At 40.5% G+C, this 15,563-nt stretch overlaps 1 protein-coding gene across 3 annotated transcripts in view; it reads right to left on the reverse strand.

The window, feature by feature from the left end:
• The window catches only part of vaspb (vasodilator stimulated phosphoprotein b), a 21,680-nt gene extending 6,117 nt beyond the window's left edge, over window positions 1-15,563 (reverse strand). Inside the window, exons 1-4 of one of the 3 annotated variants that reach the window (XM_088380083.1) lie at window positions 15,082-15,563; window positions 3,438-3,609; window positions 1,127-1,307; window positions 755-821 (exon numbers count right to left, since the gene is read on the reverse strand). In XM_088380083.1, coding sequence (XP_088236209.1) covers window positions 755-821; window positions 1,127-1,307; window positions 3,438-3,609; window positions 15,082-15,086 — 425 coding nt within the window. In that variant the 5' untranslated portion in view covers window positions 15,087-15,563. The remainder of the gene's footprint in view (window positions 1-754; window positions 822-1,126; window positions 1,308-3,437; window positions 3,610-15,081) is intronic. The other 2 variants (XM_088380082.1, XM_088380081.1) reach the window with 2 other exon arrangements.

Raw genomic sequence — 15,563 nt, forward strand, 5'->3', positions numbered from 1 at the left:
CACATACAATACAAACAACTTGGTAGTATACAATAATGACACAGTCGGCGTCATTTAAAACATTTGCCTCATCCAACGACTAAGGACAGTGAAGGTGGGTTGATCACAACCACATCACTTACCCCCGTTTTGACACTTGTAGCGAAAAATGATTCTGACGATGCGTTTGGCACTCATTTCGACTCAAACCAAGGGTGTAAATAACATTGACCTCCATGTAAATCTGCGGTGGATTTTGAAGGTTTTAATAGCAGTGCTTTATTGCTTAAGCCACAGCATGGCAGCGAGCAGCAGGACAAACACTGGTTTGACAGGCAGTCTCGCAGGCCAATCACAGAACCTTTTAGTCTAAATGAGATTAAAGGTTAATGCCATGTCCGTGCCGGCAAGCATAATGGACTCCATTGGAGAAACAGATAAATGGATGAAGAGAAGGTGGGGAATGTGAGATGTGTCAGTCTTGCGCTCTATTTAACATTTAACCTACAGGGGCTGAATTTATCAGTGTCAGGCTAATGCCAGCAAATCCTGTGCATATGCTTGTGTGTAAAACTGCAAAGTTTCAGTTAGAATTTACAATTGATTGTTAAATAACATATTGAATAGCACCCCCCTCTTCCTCCAAAACATGGCCGTTTCCAAGACGTATTAGTTGGACATATTGCTTATCAACAGTGAATTGAGCCTAGAGCACAGGTACACAAACATTTTTAGTGGCTTGTATGTGTGGACATTTAAAGTCGAGCTCTATTACCTCCTTTGTTGCTCAATCTCTTCAGGGGATGGACCATTTGACATTGGCCGGGGAAGGGTTGCATAGCCTGCCAAAATACAATGCACAAGACAAATTAAATTTAAAAGATTACTAAAGTTTAGATACCTTGCCACTAATTCTAGCAGATTGTATTGTATACATATTTTGGGGCTCTTTCTTTAAGACGGCACAAGATGGCAGTCAAGGCACAATTGAGCCATTCAGTCTAGTTTAGAAATGAATTCTATTCCACAACACTGCGCTAACTACAAGCCAATATGTGAGAAGTTAACGTGAAGCTTGAAGAAACATATTTTGAGGCTGCTTGGAGAAACATATTTTGAGGCGGCTTGAGGTAGTGAAAACCAGCACCTGCATCTGCCATGGAGTTGAGCACCTCCAGAGCATGTGTCATGCCATTGGCAAAAAGAGCAGCGTCCTCCTTGCTGCCAAAGTTGAGACCCCACACTTGCCGGGCATCCCGCCACTGATGGAAGTTAGGTGTGGCTTGGTTGTATTTCAACCCTCTCACGATAGGACAGTTTATAACCACCTGTACAAAGAGAGAGAGAGAAAAAAACAAAGATCAATTTGAAAACCCTTCACTTTCTCCTGTAACCAAATAGACAAAAGGAAGGTGTTGTAGTTTCTGGAAGATTCCTCAGTTGCTGATTACAAAACTCAGTCATGGTTTATGCATCCTGGTTATTCGTTCAATCCAGTAGGTGGCGTCAGGCTAATGAATGAGAAGGGAAACAATGTTGTGGTTTTGAGTGTTGCCTGAATGTGCTGACATGCCATTTCATTATTTGTTTAACCGCTTCTGAATTCCACAGAGCGCAGACAAAGAGGAGAGGGTGAGATAGCAAAACGCATTGGGAGGGAAAGAACAGGAAAAATGAATTTTTACATACAGTAGTTGCCCTTTAGTGATATTATTCTCCACCATTGGACACGGTCCAGAATGTGCAACAAGCCCCCCCTCCAAAAACAAAAAATGGTCACAGGAAATGCCCAAACAGGCCAAATATCTCACAGGAAACATCATCCACTTTAAGGCTCTGTCTCTGGGGAGCACTTTAGCGTGGTGAATGTTTAAACTGAGACGCTGAGGCAGCAGGCAGAATGAGAGTGTGGTCAAGAATAGATCCCTCCAAACTCACTTAACCCTTATTACAGAAACTTGATGGCCACCCTTTATCTAATGTTATCTCATGAGTCATGATCTTGTAATAACAAACAGTTCATACTGGAATTGGATGAAACTGATATATCCTGAAATACAATACTTCCATTTTAGGAGAGACATGGAAAAGGCTGAGTAGTTTTCATAGTAAGAAATGCCTTCAAAACAACACTGGATTTGCTTTTATTTAGAGGGGAATGCGAAGTGTATTGCATCTGTCACATATTGCATTTCCAGTTCTATGGCCACAATTTCCCATTGTGCCATCACTGATGCTCTGTGAGATGGTGTCATAAAACCCCAACAGTTGATTAAGTTCATCCTTGAAAAGCTCACTGATCATTCGTTTCAAAGATAAACGGAAGCATTGTGTGATGACTTTTATTTAAAAACGTATTAAGCAGACGCATTGCTGCAGTTTTGTTCTAACTACAAAATTGTTTTAGGGGGTTTGTTCCAAATGTATAATAAGTAAAATCTCACATTGCATTGTGGCCAACGGTAGAATCTGGGTCAGTTATTGCACTCCGTGGAGTTACAAACTGGTGATAAATAGTCCTCCAAGGCTGGATGGGTTAGCTTGCATGTTCCTCCTTGGGAGCTAGTTGCCGAGGCCATAGATATACAACAGCTAATGTTTGTGTTTGGCACCGTTCATTATAACTCATTAACGTTGAATTCTTTAGCAATTTTGCAGGTTTTCGCCTCAACCCCAATTTCTTCAAGCTGGTCTGCAACTGTCGGAAAACTAGCGCAAACAACAAAACGGCAGTTACATTGACGTCACATTATCTCATACGAGTCAGCAAATTATAAAATCAATTATTAATACGCCATGCTCAATCAAACGCGTGAACTAATCATGACTGATTCATGCACAATGTTAGTTGAAACGTCCTGAATAAACAAAATGTTGGCAATCCAGTTAAGGAAATACATTTCCCAAACATGCGCAATAATTTAGAATTAGTTAAAACCAGGGCTGTGGACTCGGACTCGGGGACTCGGACTCGGTCATTTTTGCCGGACTCGGACTCGGGGACCCGGACTCGGTCATTTTTGCCGGACTCGGACTCGGACATTTTTGCCGGACTCGGTGCTGATTTTGACCGAGTCCACCGAGTCCAACAATAAAAAAAAAAAAAAACGTTCAATTTTATTTTCATCATGCTGCTGAGAACGCGCGTAGGAATACTGTCCACAGCCCTGCTTACGATCAATGCGACCACGTTGAGTTGCACTTAGGCTAATGTTTACATTATGTACCAATGTCAAGGATGATTATGTCACCCAGCTTATATCATTATTTTGATTTTGATCTAAATTAGCCTTGAATAAAGACTAAGCAGTCACATGAATTAACAGAAAAAATGGACAGCCGGACTCAGACTCGGACACGGACTCGGTGGTCAAGAGGCCGGACTCGGGCTCGGTGCAAAAATCCGACCGAGTCCACAGCCCTGGTTAAAACACACAACCCCAAGTTATTCATTTCACCTGCTGGTCTGTCTGCATCTTGCGTCCCACTATTCGGAAGGCATTGTTGGAAGGGTTGTGATAGATCTGGACTCTGCTGAAGGCCTGGGGTCCAGTACCGGCTGGCAGCCACTTCTTATTGCTGTCATCGTAGATCATCACAGTGGCCCGGGCCTGGCAGATACTCGACTCACTACAATGAAAGGCAGAATACAGTTCATGTGTGAGTTTGTATGGAAGCACCAACAACATATTCACCAGAGAGCACCAATCTCTGCCCTGACTGGGCAACGTTACCGCCATGCAAATACAGTTTGCTCAACTAGCTGTTCAAATGGTAGAATCTTGGATACTTCACATCTCTTGTTTGGTAATGGATTTCAATAGCTGTACTTAAATTATATTGTACGTGCCCACTTTATGGTATTTTCTAACCACTCCTTTCTTCCACATTTCACAGGTCTGACTTCTCATTTCTCAGACATAATCTAACCCACAATCTGTCTAGATCAAACATTCTCATCTAACTAATTCTGTCTAGATCAAACATTCTCATCTGACTAACAATTATGTTATTTCATGCAAGTATAACAATTGCGTAATCAATAAGACACAGCAACATTGCTAGGACATGACACATAAATGCATAATATTTGTAACAATGAGTGAAAATCTTTGCAACCATTTTTTAAATATTATTCTTATTGTGAGAGGGGAGAGAATTTTTATTCAAAACAAAATGGGAGGCCAAACCATAATGGAAGTTGACAAAGACAGGAAATTGTGCAGAGCTCTGCAATCTCCCACATTTCTAAATTAACCTCTGCAGAAAGAAACGTGATTTGACATTTGTGAATAAATTTGAAATGTATTTAAAGTCACCTGCACAAATCCAAAAGTCAGCACTTGGGTATATGACTGATTTACACGTCAGATCAACAATGAGACCAAAGTATAGACCACATGAAGAAAACAACCACAGGAGGAAAAGGGATGAGTACCCTCCTCTTGTCTTTATTTTACACTCCGTACATACCACCCCTTAGCCCCCACAGTGCCTTAATCCATCTCTTCCTCCATCTGTCTCATCCATGAAACAATCTGCAACTTCCCTTCCTATGACACAGCACCTAGACCACAACCCACTTCCTGCTGCAAACCCCTCCTTATAAGGACTGCTTTGGCCCAATCAATCAATAGTCACTCCCACACAAGATTGTTGTGACTGCTACAAACGGAGGGTTCATTGTCCTGTCTGTTAGCAGTCTGGAAAACACTGAAAAGTAAGAATAATATTACACTTGTTTTTTTTTAAGCATGTCAATGCACTGAAAAGAGAAGGGGGGGGGGGGGGGGGGTTTCAGCATAAACAGAATGAAAATATTTGTAACAAGCTCATGATTAAGGTACAACCCGTGGGAAAACAAGTTTGAATAAAAAAAATAATCTGCCACATTCTTAATGTCTAACGTGGCAATTCATACCACTGGCCTTTCAATGTTCAGTGAACACATGGTTCCATCAGGTTAAAAATTAATTATGGCTGGAGGATTAAACATCAAAAAATAGTCCTGGGATTCCTGATCGGATGAGCCTCGAGCACACTGTTGATGTGCGGTCTAGAGAACGGGCTTATGGGAACTGGGAGGGGACGGACACTTTGGACTGGGAAATGGATGCATTTTTAATGGCATAGAAAGGGCTCGCTCGGGGGTGAGACCGAGAGTGCGCACCTGCATTATTGATACAACTATAGACAGAGACTCTAAAAGCCGGCGAGGTGCAAACATATGGACAAAGCCATGTACGTACACATTCCTCACCTGTCAATGCTCCGGTGTGCGGTGTAGTGAAGCTGACAGAAAACCACAGACTGAATCTGACTTTTTAGTGATAGGCTATTCCATGGTTACATGACCAGTGCCAAGTTCGGGATAATGTTAAATTCAATTTGATAGAAATTAACATAATGTGCCAGGCAAAACCAGTCAAATAAGGCTCTCCATAAAACCGTCTTCCTTTCAGCAGGCTATGTGATGTGAATGAGTACTTTGGTAAGTAATGGCACCCTGCTGGAATGAATAAATACAATATGCAAAAGTATACTGTAATGTTTCCAAATGCTTGCTTTTAAATAGAAATGCCAATTTCAAAAATGTATGTGTGGGGCTCCAAAAATGCAGTCATCTCGTAAACAAAGAGCCCGTTTAATCTATTTCCACTTGATTGATCATGTATAAAGGGCCCCTCAGCTCTGCTCATAAACACACAATAGAATACGGAGGAAAAAACTGTCTGAGGCTCCTACGCTAGTGAGGGGTTAACAGGAAACCACAGTGCAAGGCCAGGGAACAGACCCTTGGTTGGAAATGTCTGTATATGGGAGTAGAAGACTCTCGCAGCTATTTGCCACAGTGCCGGCAAGCTCGGTCAAGCCCTGTCGCTCCGTCTCCTCCCACTCCCTCTCTCCAAATCAAACAATTTAACAAGATGTGCCTCTTGGTGCTACATGTGGAGCTATCTTATGCAACATGGCAGCGCACAATTTAGATCAGCCAAATAGACCTGACTCACTGTATAATAAAGAGGTTAGTGCACATGTAGTGCCCACAATTTTGTCAGTAGTGATCTCAAGCCTTGAGATTGCTATTTTAGATAAAGACAACATACATGAAATACATTTAAGATGAGGTAGACACTAAAACCGAGTAATACCAATTGCATTTTATGCATTTCAGGCTCGCTGTGCCTTTATGGGGATTCCTATTCCCTGGGATCATAAGACCATTAAACGAAAAGTCTTCTTGCCCTCACATGAAGAGCCTAGTATTATTTTTTAATGTTGTACGGGCTTCAGGGAGTTATTCATATTCCAGGGAATAGAAATGCATCTATGAAGAATACCCATGCAGAGACCTGTGGGGTATGAAAACTGAACATTTGGCTTCATTTTTAATGTAGGAGGGGGCAACAGTTTGTCCTTGGATCTGACAAAAGCAACACACTCCATTTCAGTGTGGGTGATGGAAAAATAATGTGGATCCAGATCCCAGATTACACGTTGGGGGGTGGTGATGTAACATTTCACATCTTATAACCTTATGTTGAAAGGAACAAGTTTTTTATCCAAATTAAAAAAAAAAAAAAAAAGAGTGATTAGGTGATCTCTTAACTTCAACCCCCCGTTTTTTTTGTTTTTTTTTTACTATAATGCTCATCTCCTGTCCTTGCTGGTTTCTCTCCACCTACACAATCACAGCCAGACTTCTGTGAAATGTATACTGTAGACAGAAGTACACTGGTCTTTCGTGACTGTACATTACAGCTATTAGCTGTGACTTCTCATGTTCCCTTTTCCCAATAAGTGTGTTGCATGCTTAGCCACTCCGCATCCGGCATTCGTGATAGCAATAGTTATTAGAGGTCTAGCTATATTTGCCACAACGGAGGCGTGGGTTAGTTTCCCAAAGGAGAAAATCTGCATTGTGTGCTTTTCCCTATATACATGGTGCAGAGCATTCTCCCCTCTAGTTTGTGGACACTATTAGCTGGGAACACAAAGACAGTGGGAGATGAGTTACTGCGTAACAAAAACAAATTGCTATTAGATTTCCCATAATCGTCCAGACCTAATTTGTACTTGATTTTTATTATCTTGGTTTCCGATTAAATTTTATTATCTTGGTTTTCGATTAAATATTTTTCAGAAAGAAACTGAGAAAAGAATAAGAAAATGGTCAATAATTTCCTATAATTAAAAATAAATAAAAGATGATACGTTACAACATCGAACCATCACTATAAAAGATTTGGTCCAAATCGTACAGGACTACTTCCAGGCATAATTATTTGGTTGAAAAGAACACACAAATAGAAAAAGGCGTTTCAGGTCACACGACACCCCTTGGGAAATTCTAAATAATTGCAGACAGGCTTCACTGCATACAGAAGTGAAAAGAGGAAGTGTATGCTTCAAAGAGGAAACATGAGAAAAAAAAAACATGTGCCCCTCAGTGCACCTTCTTTACTGTTTAACCACAGTGAAAGCTGCGCTGCACAATCTGCACTGGTTGCAGTATCCAGAATTATTGAGATGCTCTCGTGGCCCAGGAGGCTTCAGAAGAAAATGAAAGGGAAATGACTCCGAGACAAATTCACACCAGGCTGCAGGCTAAATGCACAGAAACAAGGGCCTTTGCTTCCCAAACTATTCTTAGTTCCTCTCACTATATTTGTGTGAATGGAATCGTATTGTCAGCTTAAACGTCTCCACTACACAAACTCTCGGCATTTTTTGCACGCTGACTCATACTCTTACTGGCATTGTTTATGGAGCACTGAGGTAAACCTGAATAGCTCTTGGCAAACATGAGTCTTCTCTGTCCACTTCAAACATACACTTCAATTCTCCCTGCTTCCGAGGCACTGGTGTGTGCGTGTAAAACCTGCAAACTCAATGCCCATATTTGGAACCAACTCACCTCTGTCCCTTTTTATGTGAGCTCAATTCCTTTTACAGCTCGGGGCATAATCTTCTATAGTCTGGCCCAAGGAAGGAAGCTAACCTACTGAAGAAGAAGCCACTTCAATTCGTGTTTTGTAGCATATTTCCAATGTTTCAGCCTTTTTATACCAAAAAGCAATTTGTACAATAGCATAAGAAAAAAACATCAAAAACTAGACCAGAGACATTTTAACACAATAGCACTTCCAATTCAAGTAAGTCCACTCTAACTTTACAGATTCCGTTTTTCCTCTGCCAGTAGAGTGTCAGAGTCACAACGCGTGACATGAAAATGCTGACAGTCGTAATAAAGGTAATAACAGCGATCTAGTGGCACCAGCTGTTCTTTCCTGAGGTGGAAGCAGGAGGAGTCTGCAGGAGGTATGGTGGAGCATCTATTTCAAGCCCTTGAAGCCACCGAGCGGTGAACATTTGCGAGTGTTTACGAAAGTATGGAATATTGTGTTCTTGTCAAGGTTCGCTCTTGGTTGCAAAATGTTGCCAGACATTCGCCTGTAATTCGCTTGTCAAATGGAAATTTTTAAACAGAAAGAAGAAAAAAAAAAAAACCCCAAACTGTTGCAAATGTCTTGAATGTTTTACCAACGTTTGTGACCTTGAACAAACCCTGACATAGATGCGCATTTTGCTGTCTTTGGAAAATTGAGAATTTCAATACATTCAACATAATGGCTTACCATACATAATTTTATACATACACCCCCACAACCAAGATGGTGCATGACTACCAAGTACAATACACGCCTCATCATAACTGTCAAAGAATTCCTTGAATACACACACACACAAAAATAAAGTTTCCAAGACTAATCCACGTGAATGTATCTAAAAACGAAAATTACTGTCCGGCCATGAGCTTGGACTGCTAACGCTCGACTGAAGAAATTACGGAAATATCCACTCATGACTAAGTGTTGACCATTTAGCAGATGAGTACAGTGACCCAACTGACCCCTTGTCTGAATGAATGAGAAGTGTACCATTCAAGCAAGCCCAAAGGGGAACTGAATCTCAGTAGGCTCATAAAGGGAAATATTTAGTGCCTTATTTAGCACTCATTTGAGTAACAAGAGTCTTTCTACATTAAGACCACAACTGATGATACATAAGGAGTGGGGGAAAAGATTGAAAGGAAGTCATTTTAAATCCCACCAATCTGTTCATGTTTGGTCAAATTCAACATTCTTTAACTTTTATCTTATATTAAGATGGGGGACACAATAAAGCAGCTTCCATTATGTCCAGTTTTGCAGTGCACGTCATTAGCAATGCTGATCACACTGCATCTCCCCATCTTGAGATATTTGATGGATTGCATTGTGTTGTTAGATGCAGGCACTCCATCATCTCAGATGCCTCTTTGCTACATTTGGTTACAAAGACACTCCGCTTTTCCAAGCTAGTCTGCCTTGGACACTCCACTGCGGTTCCATTAGTCAGCGCAGCCAATGTCTTGTATTACTTTATACAGAATTATCTCCTGTGAGAAAGCTAACAAAAGAAAAAGTTAAATAGTATCATACACAACAAACGGCCAAGAGCCGCTATTAAAGAAGGAAAACAGCAGCCACCACCAAGGAAACGGGACAATAGAAGGTTTTGTATGTCGCTGCAAAGAGTCTAATCCAAAAGGCAGGTCAGTATAATGGTCTACTTATGAGTAGAAGAGGTGGGAGGACCTAAAGTGGTACATGTTTCAGAGAAGGGGGGCGGGGGGCTACAGAGTTAGAATGTTGAAGCAAATTCATAATGCGACAGATGATTTGCACCTTAGTTTGTACCACCTAACGTGCATGCAATAAAACCATCACAGGCAGGATTTCCTGTGATTACTTTATTACCTAGAACAATTGTTGCTCATCCAGTGGAGAACAGTGTGCCAATTTTGCTCAAGAGCAACGTTTTTAGTTCCCCAAATGTGATTATTTGAAGTTTTTTTATTTTTTTTTTTATTAAACGTATGTTTTGCATTGAATTTGAGGCTGGCAATTATTTCATATAATTTTAAAAGCAAACTAATTGGGTAGATCAGATCAGACTTCAAAAGAAAACTCTGGCTGAGCAAGAGCGTTACAACAAGTCGAGACATGAAAGAATCCACAAAACCTACTGTTAAGGACGTTACGCAACCCCCATGGCGTGAACACACCACTATTTGCAAAAAACAACCGGTAACGTCTTGCAAGGGTTTATATGGGCAAATACAATGTTGCTAAATACTGTAAATTAAAGCGTCCAGCTTTTGGGAGAATTAGAGCAAGGAGGCTATGATCGAGGCAGAAAAAAAGAAAACATTGAAAGAGCTGCCTTTCTAATAGTGAGGCAGGAATGCAAAACAATAAGCCAATTTAAATAAAGTACTGACAGTTAGAGAAGGCCATTTAGCCGCTTAAAAAGATGATCAATAAGGCAGTGAGTTAAGAAGTGGGGGCGCCTATTGCATCTGGCTTTCATGCAGCATAGAGAACTCAGTGGCTTAAAAAGGTGCATTACTTGTGTGCAAGCCTGACAAGTTCAGGACACAACAAGCATTTTAATACTTTTTTATTTTTTTATTTACATCCAGTCGATGAATCATACGTGGGCTGGCATCACCCCTCTATATTTATTACTGACACATAAAGCACTTCAATGTACTTCCCGTGATATTAGTCACAATGTCAGTGGTGGTATAAACAGAAAAACAGGCAGGGACCAAAAGGAGGGGACACATCTGTAGGATTCTCTATTGGTTCTTGCCAACATAACAAGCAATGCAACTTTAAATTTAGCATAGAGGTGACGTGCAGAGACAATTAGTGGAAATGGCAAGAATTGTATAATGAAAGGTGATTCCAAATATGCTTCTCAAATCATTTAAGAGCAACTCATGCACTTCTGACATGCTAGCTCCAGCTGAGGGTCAACATTGACATTCCACAAGGACAAATGACAAAGAACACGGCACAGCATTCCAGTCATCACTTCAACAAGGTAATATCAACAAAAGACTGGTCAGAGTGCCACACGTCCGGCTTTTATCCAGACGCTGGTGTGAGTCTGAGGTAGCCTTAAATGATCACTGTCGCCATGTACTGTGATCAGAGACGTTTATTTTTTTACCAACCATTTCTTATGTCAACTTTTCACAAACTGGAGGTGAGTCTCTTGAGGATACAATGCTTGATACGGCGCTCGCAGTTGAGTCAATTGTTAACTTAACAATCCTTGTGGGTGACTGTATACATGAAGTGCCATTTGGTGAGTTAGTGATTAGTTTAAGCAGCTAAGTTTGTCCCTTCAGTGTAGCTGTAGCTGCTCGCCCCTCCCCTTCTCCCAACAGTCGCCATGGCTACAAGGAATGCACATTGCCCTGTTTGCGTTCTAAAGTTTAAACGCAAGCGTTCAATTGTTTCTCGTGTCCTCAATACTAGTTATCAAGCAACAATATAGCACACCCTGGATTGCTCCATGTGTGTTGTTTGAAGCTTTAAAAGTGATTAGAACACCCATGCTAATTTTGATCAGCATTAGCATAGCTGGGTTTTAATGTATAACAGCATACATGTAGCTGACGTTCGTTGTTTAATACTTTGTTGTACATCTATGTTCTGTAATAAACTACAGCTGATAGTGACAGACAACTCGACGCAAGAACATTTCTCTCTTCTTTGTATAAGTGTTCGGCCACAGTACACACACTTTTCATCCTAACAACACAAACAATCTTTGAAAGTGAGGTACGATTTTACAACCCTATTTGACACTCTTGAATGCAGACAAGACCATGACTACTTCATTTGCCTCCTCCTACCTTGCAATAACACTAAAACTGACCTGTGATGACTACTGCAAGCAATATGACTAACAGTGATGACTATTTCAAACTAAAGACAGTCTGGCGCAGCTCTACGTTTCAATAACAGCGATGACTAGTTCAAACTCAATAGAAAACTCAGAGACTCAGAGACATCACTGTGCAATAACATCCTGCTCTCACCACTTAAATGTTGTGAGTTACCTGAATGTTGTCAGTCACTTAAATGTTGTACAGAGGCTGAGATCAACCGGAGTCAAATTCCCTGTTTGGCAAGCACAAACTTGGTCAATGAAGCTGATTCTGATTCTAAATACAGTCTGGCACGGCTCTACGTTTCAACCTTGACAACAAAAAAAAAACAAAAAAAAAAAAAAAAAAAAACAACAACATAGGGCAAAGCACTGAATGAACACATGTTTAACACTTAATGAGAAAGAAGACAACCGAGTTAAAAATTGGTTGTTTAGCCACGCTTGTATAACTATTATACTCACCGATGTCATTCAGCGCCAACACTAATGTACGTTTAATGCTCATCACTTCATGCTTGTTAAATTGGATTAATAATATACAACAGCACCAAGCAGATCAAAAGGAAACATAGTAGAATTGTGTTGTGACTCCATTGCTGGAGTTCCGTGATAATGCCATGTCCACAATGCCAGCATATTGTACAAGAGCAGGACACTGCAAGCCAGATGAGCTATACTTGATGAAAATCAGTGTATTTAACTCACAATCCATAGAATTTCTTGAATGTTTCAATTGTGGGAAATACGATTTTACCAAAATATTACTGTCATCTCTTAAAATTGTGTAAACTGGGTCATAGTGTGTCGTGTGAATTGTTTTTTTTTGCTGACTGGAACCGGTTTTCTTATCTGTATTTACAGTCATGAGCACAAATTTTATTGTACCGTCGCATCACTATGCTGTATGTGCGTTTCTGACATACTTTTGCACCACAGGATGCCATCTACATTAGTTAATATTTAATAACCAGTCAGAAAATAACGATAGGATATCCTGGCCAAACACTTCTACTAATGAACATCAGAATGAAGTAGACAGGGATTTTAGGAGGTTTGAATATGTCATGGTTGGCTTACCGGAGCGTTTCACAAAGAAACAATAGTTGCATTTTTGTATCTGTTCGGAGAGAAGAGTGACAACATATCAAGGTCAAGCGGGTCTTCTGAGTGAAGCTGCCAGAGGCTTTGAAGAAACAGATAAGGCAGGTGGAGGAACACTTGATTACAATATACATCAGCCCTTTCGCAAGAGTAGGGAGGACCATTTCATTTCTATTTGTCACTACTGACAATTATACCACAGCAGTATTGTTGAACCACTCATAAAATTGTAATTTGGCTGAAATAAAGCATTATTATTTGAAACACGTTTCAGGTGTTAGGTTGGCATGGGAGAGAGAATGGTCAACATCATACAGAACAGAAAAATATGACAATTAATTGGAAATATGACTAGTAACTAAAGATATTACAAGTAATATTACAAAGTTGATATATTAAGAGAATCAAGTTAGTCATTTACATTTTATAAAAACAAGGTTGCCATTTAACCATTAAGAGTTTAAATGTACGACTTCATGAAGATGAGAATTGTCCAGGCTGATATTGAGAAAGTTCAACTTTAGTATAAATTATGAAAAACAATGAAATAATCTGTTTGAACAAACCGACACCAGTATAAACACTTTAAAGAGATTGTTACTCTTCTTTTGTTGAATTTGTTTGATCACCTAACCAGAAACGTAAATATTGCATGATATTATGTAACAGGTCTCACGAGACAACAGCTGCTGGTCTCAGACTGTTGCATTTACATCAAAAACATTTTCTCATCATAATAACGCATCATTCTCTTAGTGTTACTTTGAATTAGTCACAAATGAATTAAACATTCGATTTTTATCTGGATCTGTCCTAATTGCTTTCTTCCTCTAAGCGACATTGCTATTATCTGTGCATCTGTGTTCTTGGGCAGGGCTTTAAAGCAACAGGCCACAGACCAAGTTTACTGCAGTGTTAAACTAGATGTAAGCCTGCAATACTCGTCGTCGCACTGGATAAGTAAAAGTACAGTCAATTTTTGGGAATTATTTAAAAGCATATGTTTGTCAATTACTTGTTTTTGGAAAAAAAACAAAAAACAAGAAATAACACAAAGACTCTGTCTCCTTTTACGAAGGACTACAAAACTGTAGATTCACTGTTGAGAGGCTGAAATTTCACAGAATTGAACAATTATAAATTCAATATTTTCTCTAATGGCTATTATTAGTCATTTGATCATTTATTATTTGTCAATTGACTGATTACCCATCAAACAGTGCTGTCTTTTCCCAAGTGTGACCTGATGCCGTTTTCCACAAAGGTTAAGGAAAGGTGGTAGAAAGGTTAGAAGATTTGACTTTCCGTAAAGGCCTATTGTTACGGAAAAGGCTGGTGCAAGAGATAAAAGTGAGATTTAAAAACCACACAAAAAAAAAACACGTTATAAAACCTGCACTGCACTGTTACAGATAGTGTCCCACAATGACAATCTCAACAGTCAAGTTTGCAAATTATAAAAGATTTTAGAGTTGCCCCCTCCAAATCAGTGCCGGGCGCTTTAAGTGAGGAGTGGTGGTTTCGAAGCATGTCATTTCATACCGCACAGGCTGTGACAGGATGTGGAATTTGAAGACACTAGCTTCTTTCCACTGAGCAATTTAATCCCTGCTGCAAAACCCAGAGGGAGATAAATAGTACAAGACACATGAATTTAATGTGTGCCTTTGAAATGCACGCCTTGATCTCAGCATCATGCTATGCATTTAGGACAATTGGTTATCCTGCACTTGCGGCTTAAGTCTTAAGACAACACTCTGAATGCTATCGGACGATACAAATGTATCAAACTTTTAAATGAGACAAAATTGTCAAACGAATACCCAATTCAGTTGACCTGTTCAACTACTTGAGAGTAGCTCAGAGAGACTGAACAGGTAGCACCAGGCTGTCATTACGCTCACACACTTCCTGATTCACACAACATCGAATATTCACTCTCAAAGCTGCCACACACAACTTTCATGTTAAACACACAATTGTTTGCTTCAACACATTTTAAAAGCCTGTGAGGGAGGGTTTTGGCTTTTTTAACAGCACAGAAAGTAGCACAAGCGTGTTCCAAACAACCAGCGGAGCGACCGCAACGGTTTTCTGTACAAAGCGAATGCTGTCCCAGCGCCTTTGTTGAACTCTAATGGCCCAAACACAAGAGTGTAGCCTGGGAACACAATAAAGATGAAGGTGATTCGAGTCGCTGTTACCCACCTCATTGTTCGGCCGGGGTGAAGCTCCTCTCCTTGCGGGTAACTTGGACTCACTTGAGCTATGAAGACGTCGGATTAAAGTCAAACTAGCTGAACCAACACTAAAACATATGTCGGAGGGGGTGGTAAAGTCACATCTACACCCGCAAACGGGGTAGCAAGTCGGAATAATCGAAGTACACCTCGACGATTTCCTGGTTGTGTGGAACTGGGAGGGGGGGTGGATACAGTAGCGCAGCGGGCTTGTCAAGTCCAATCACTATCTCACGCTAGTTTCGACGAGCTAAAAGTGGGGAAACCCGTAAAGTAGCGACGTTACTGTAAAAGCCAAAAGCTCCCCCTCATACTAAGCGTCGCAGCATCAACCCCGTTTCTGGACTTGAGCCTAAGTCAGACTTTTTTTTCCGCGGTCGTTAGGTCTGAAACCCATTGGAGTGTGGGCCCAGCCCGCCAGCTTCAAAGAGGTCTATGAGGTCTTGTGGT

The sequence above is a fragment of the Syngnathus floridae genome, chromosome 7 (genome assembly GCF_059516105.1).
Source record: "Syngnathus floridae isolate MCC-2025c chromosome 7, RoL_Sflo_1.0, whole genome shotgun sequence".
In the NCBI taxonomy this organism is placed as follows: Eukaryota; Metazoa; Chordata; class Actinopteri; order Syngnathiformes; family Syngnathidae; genus Syngnathus; species Syngnathus floridae.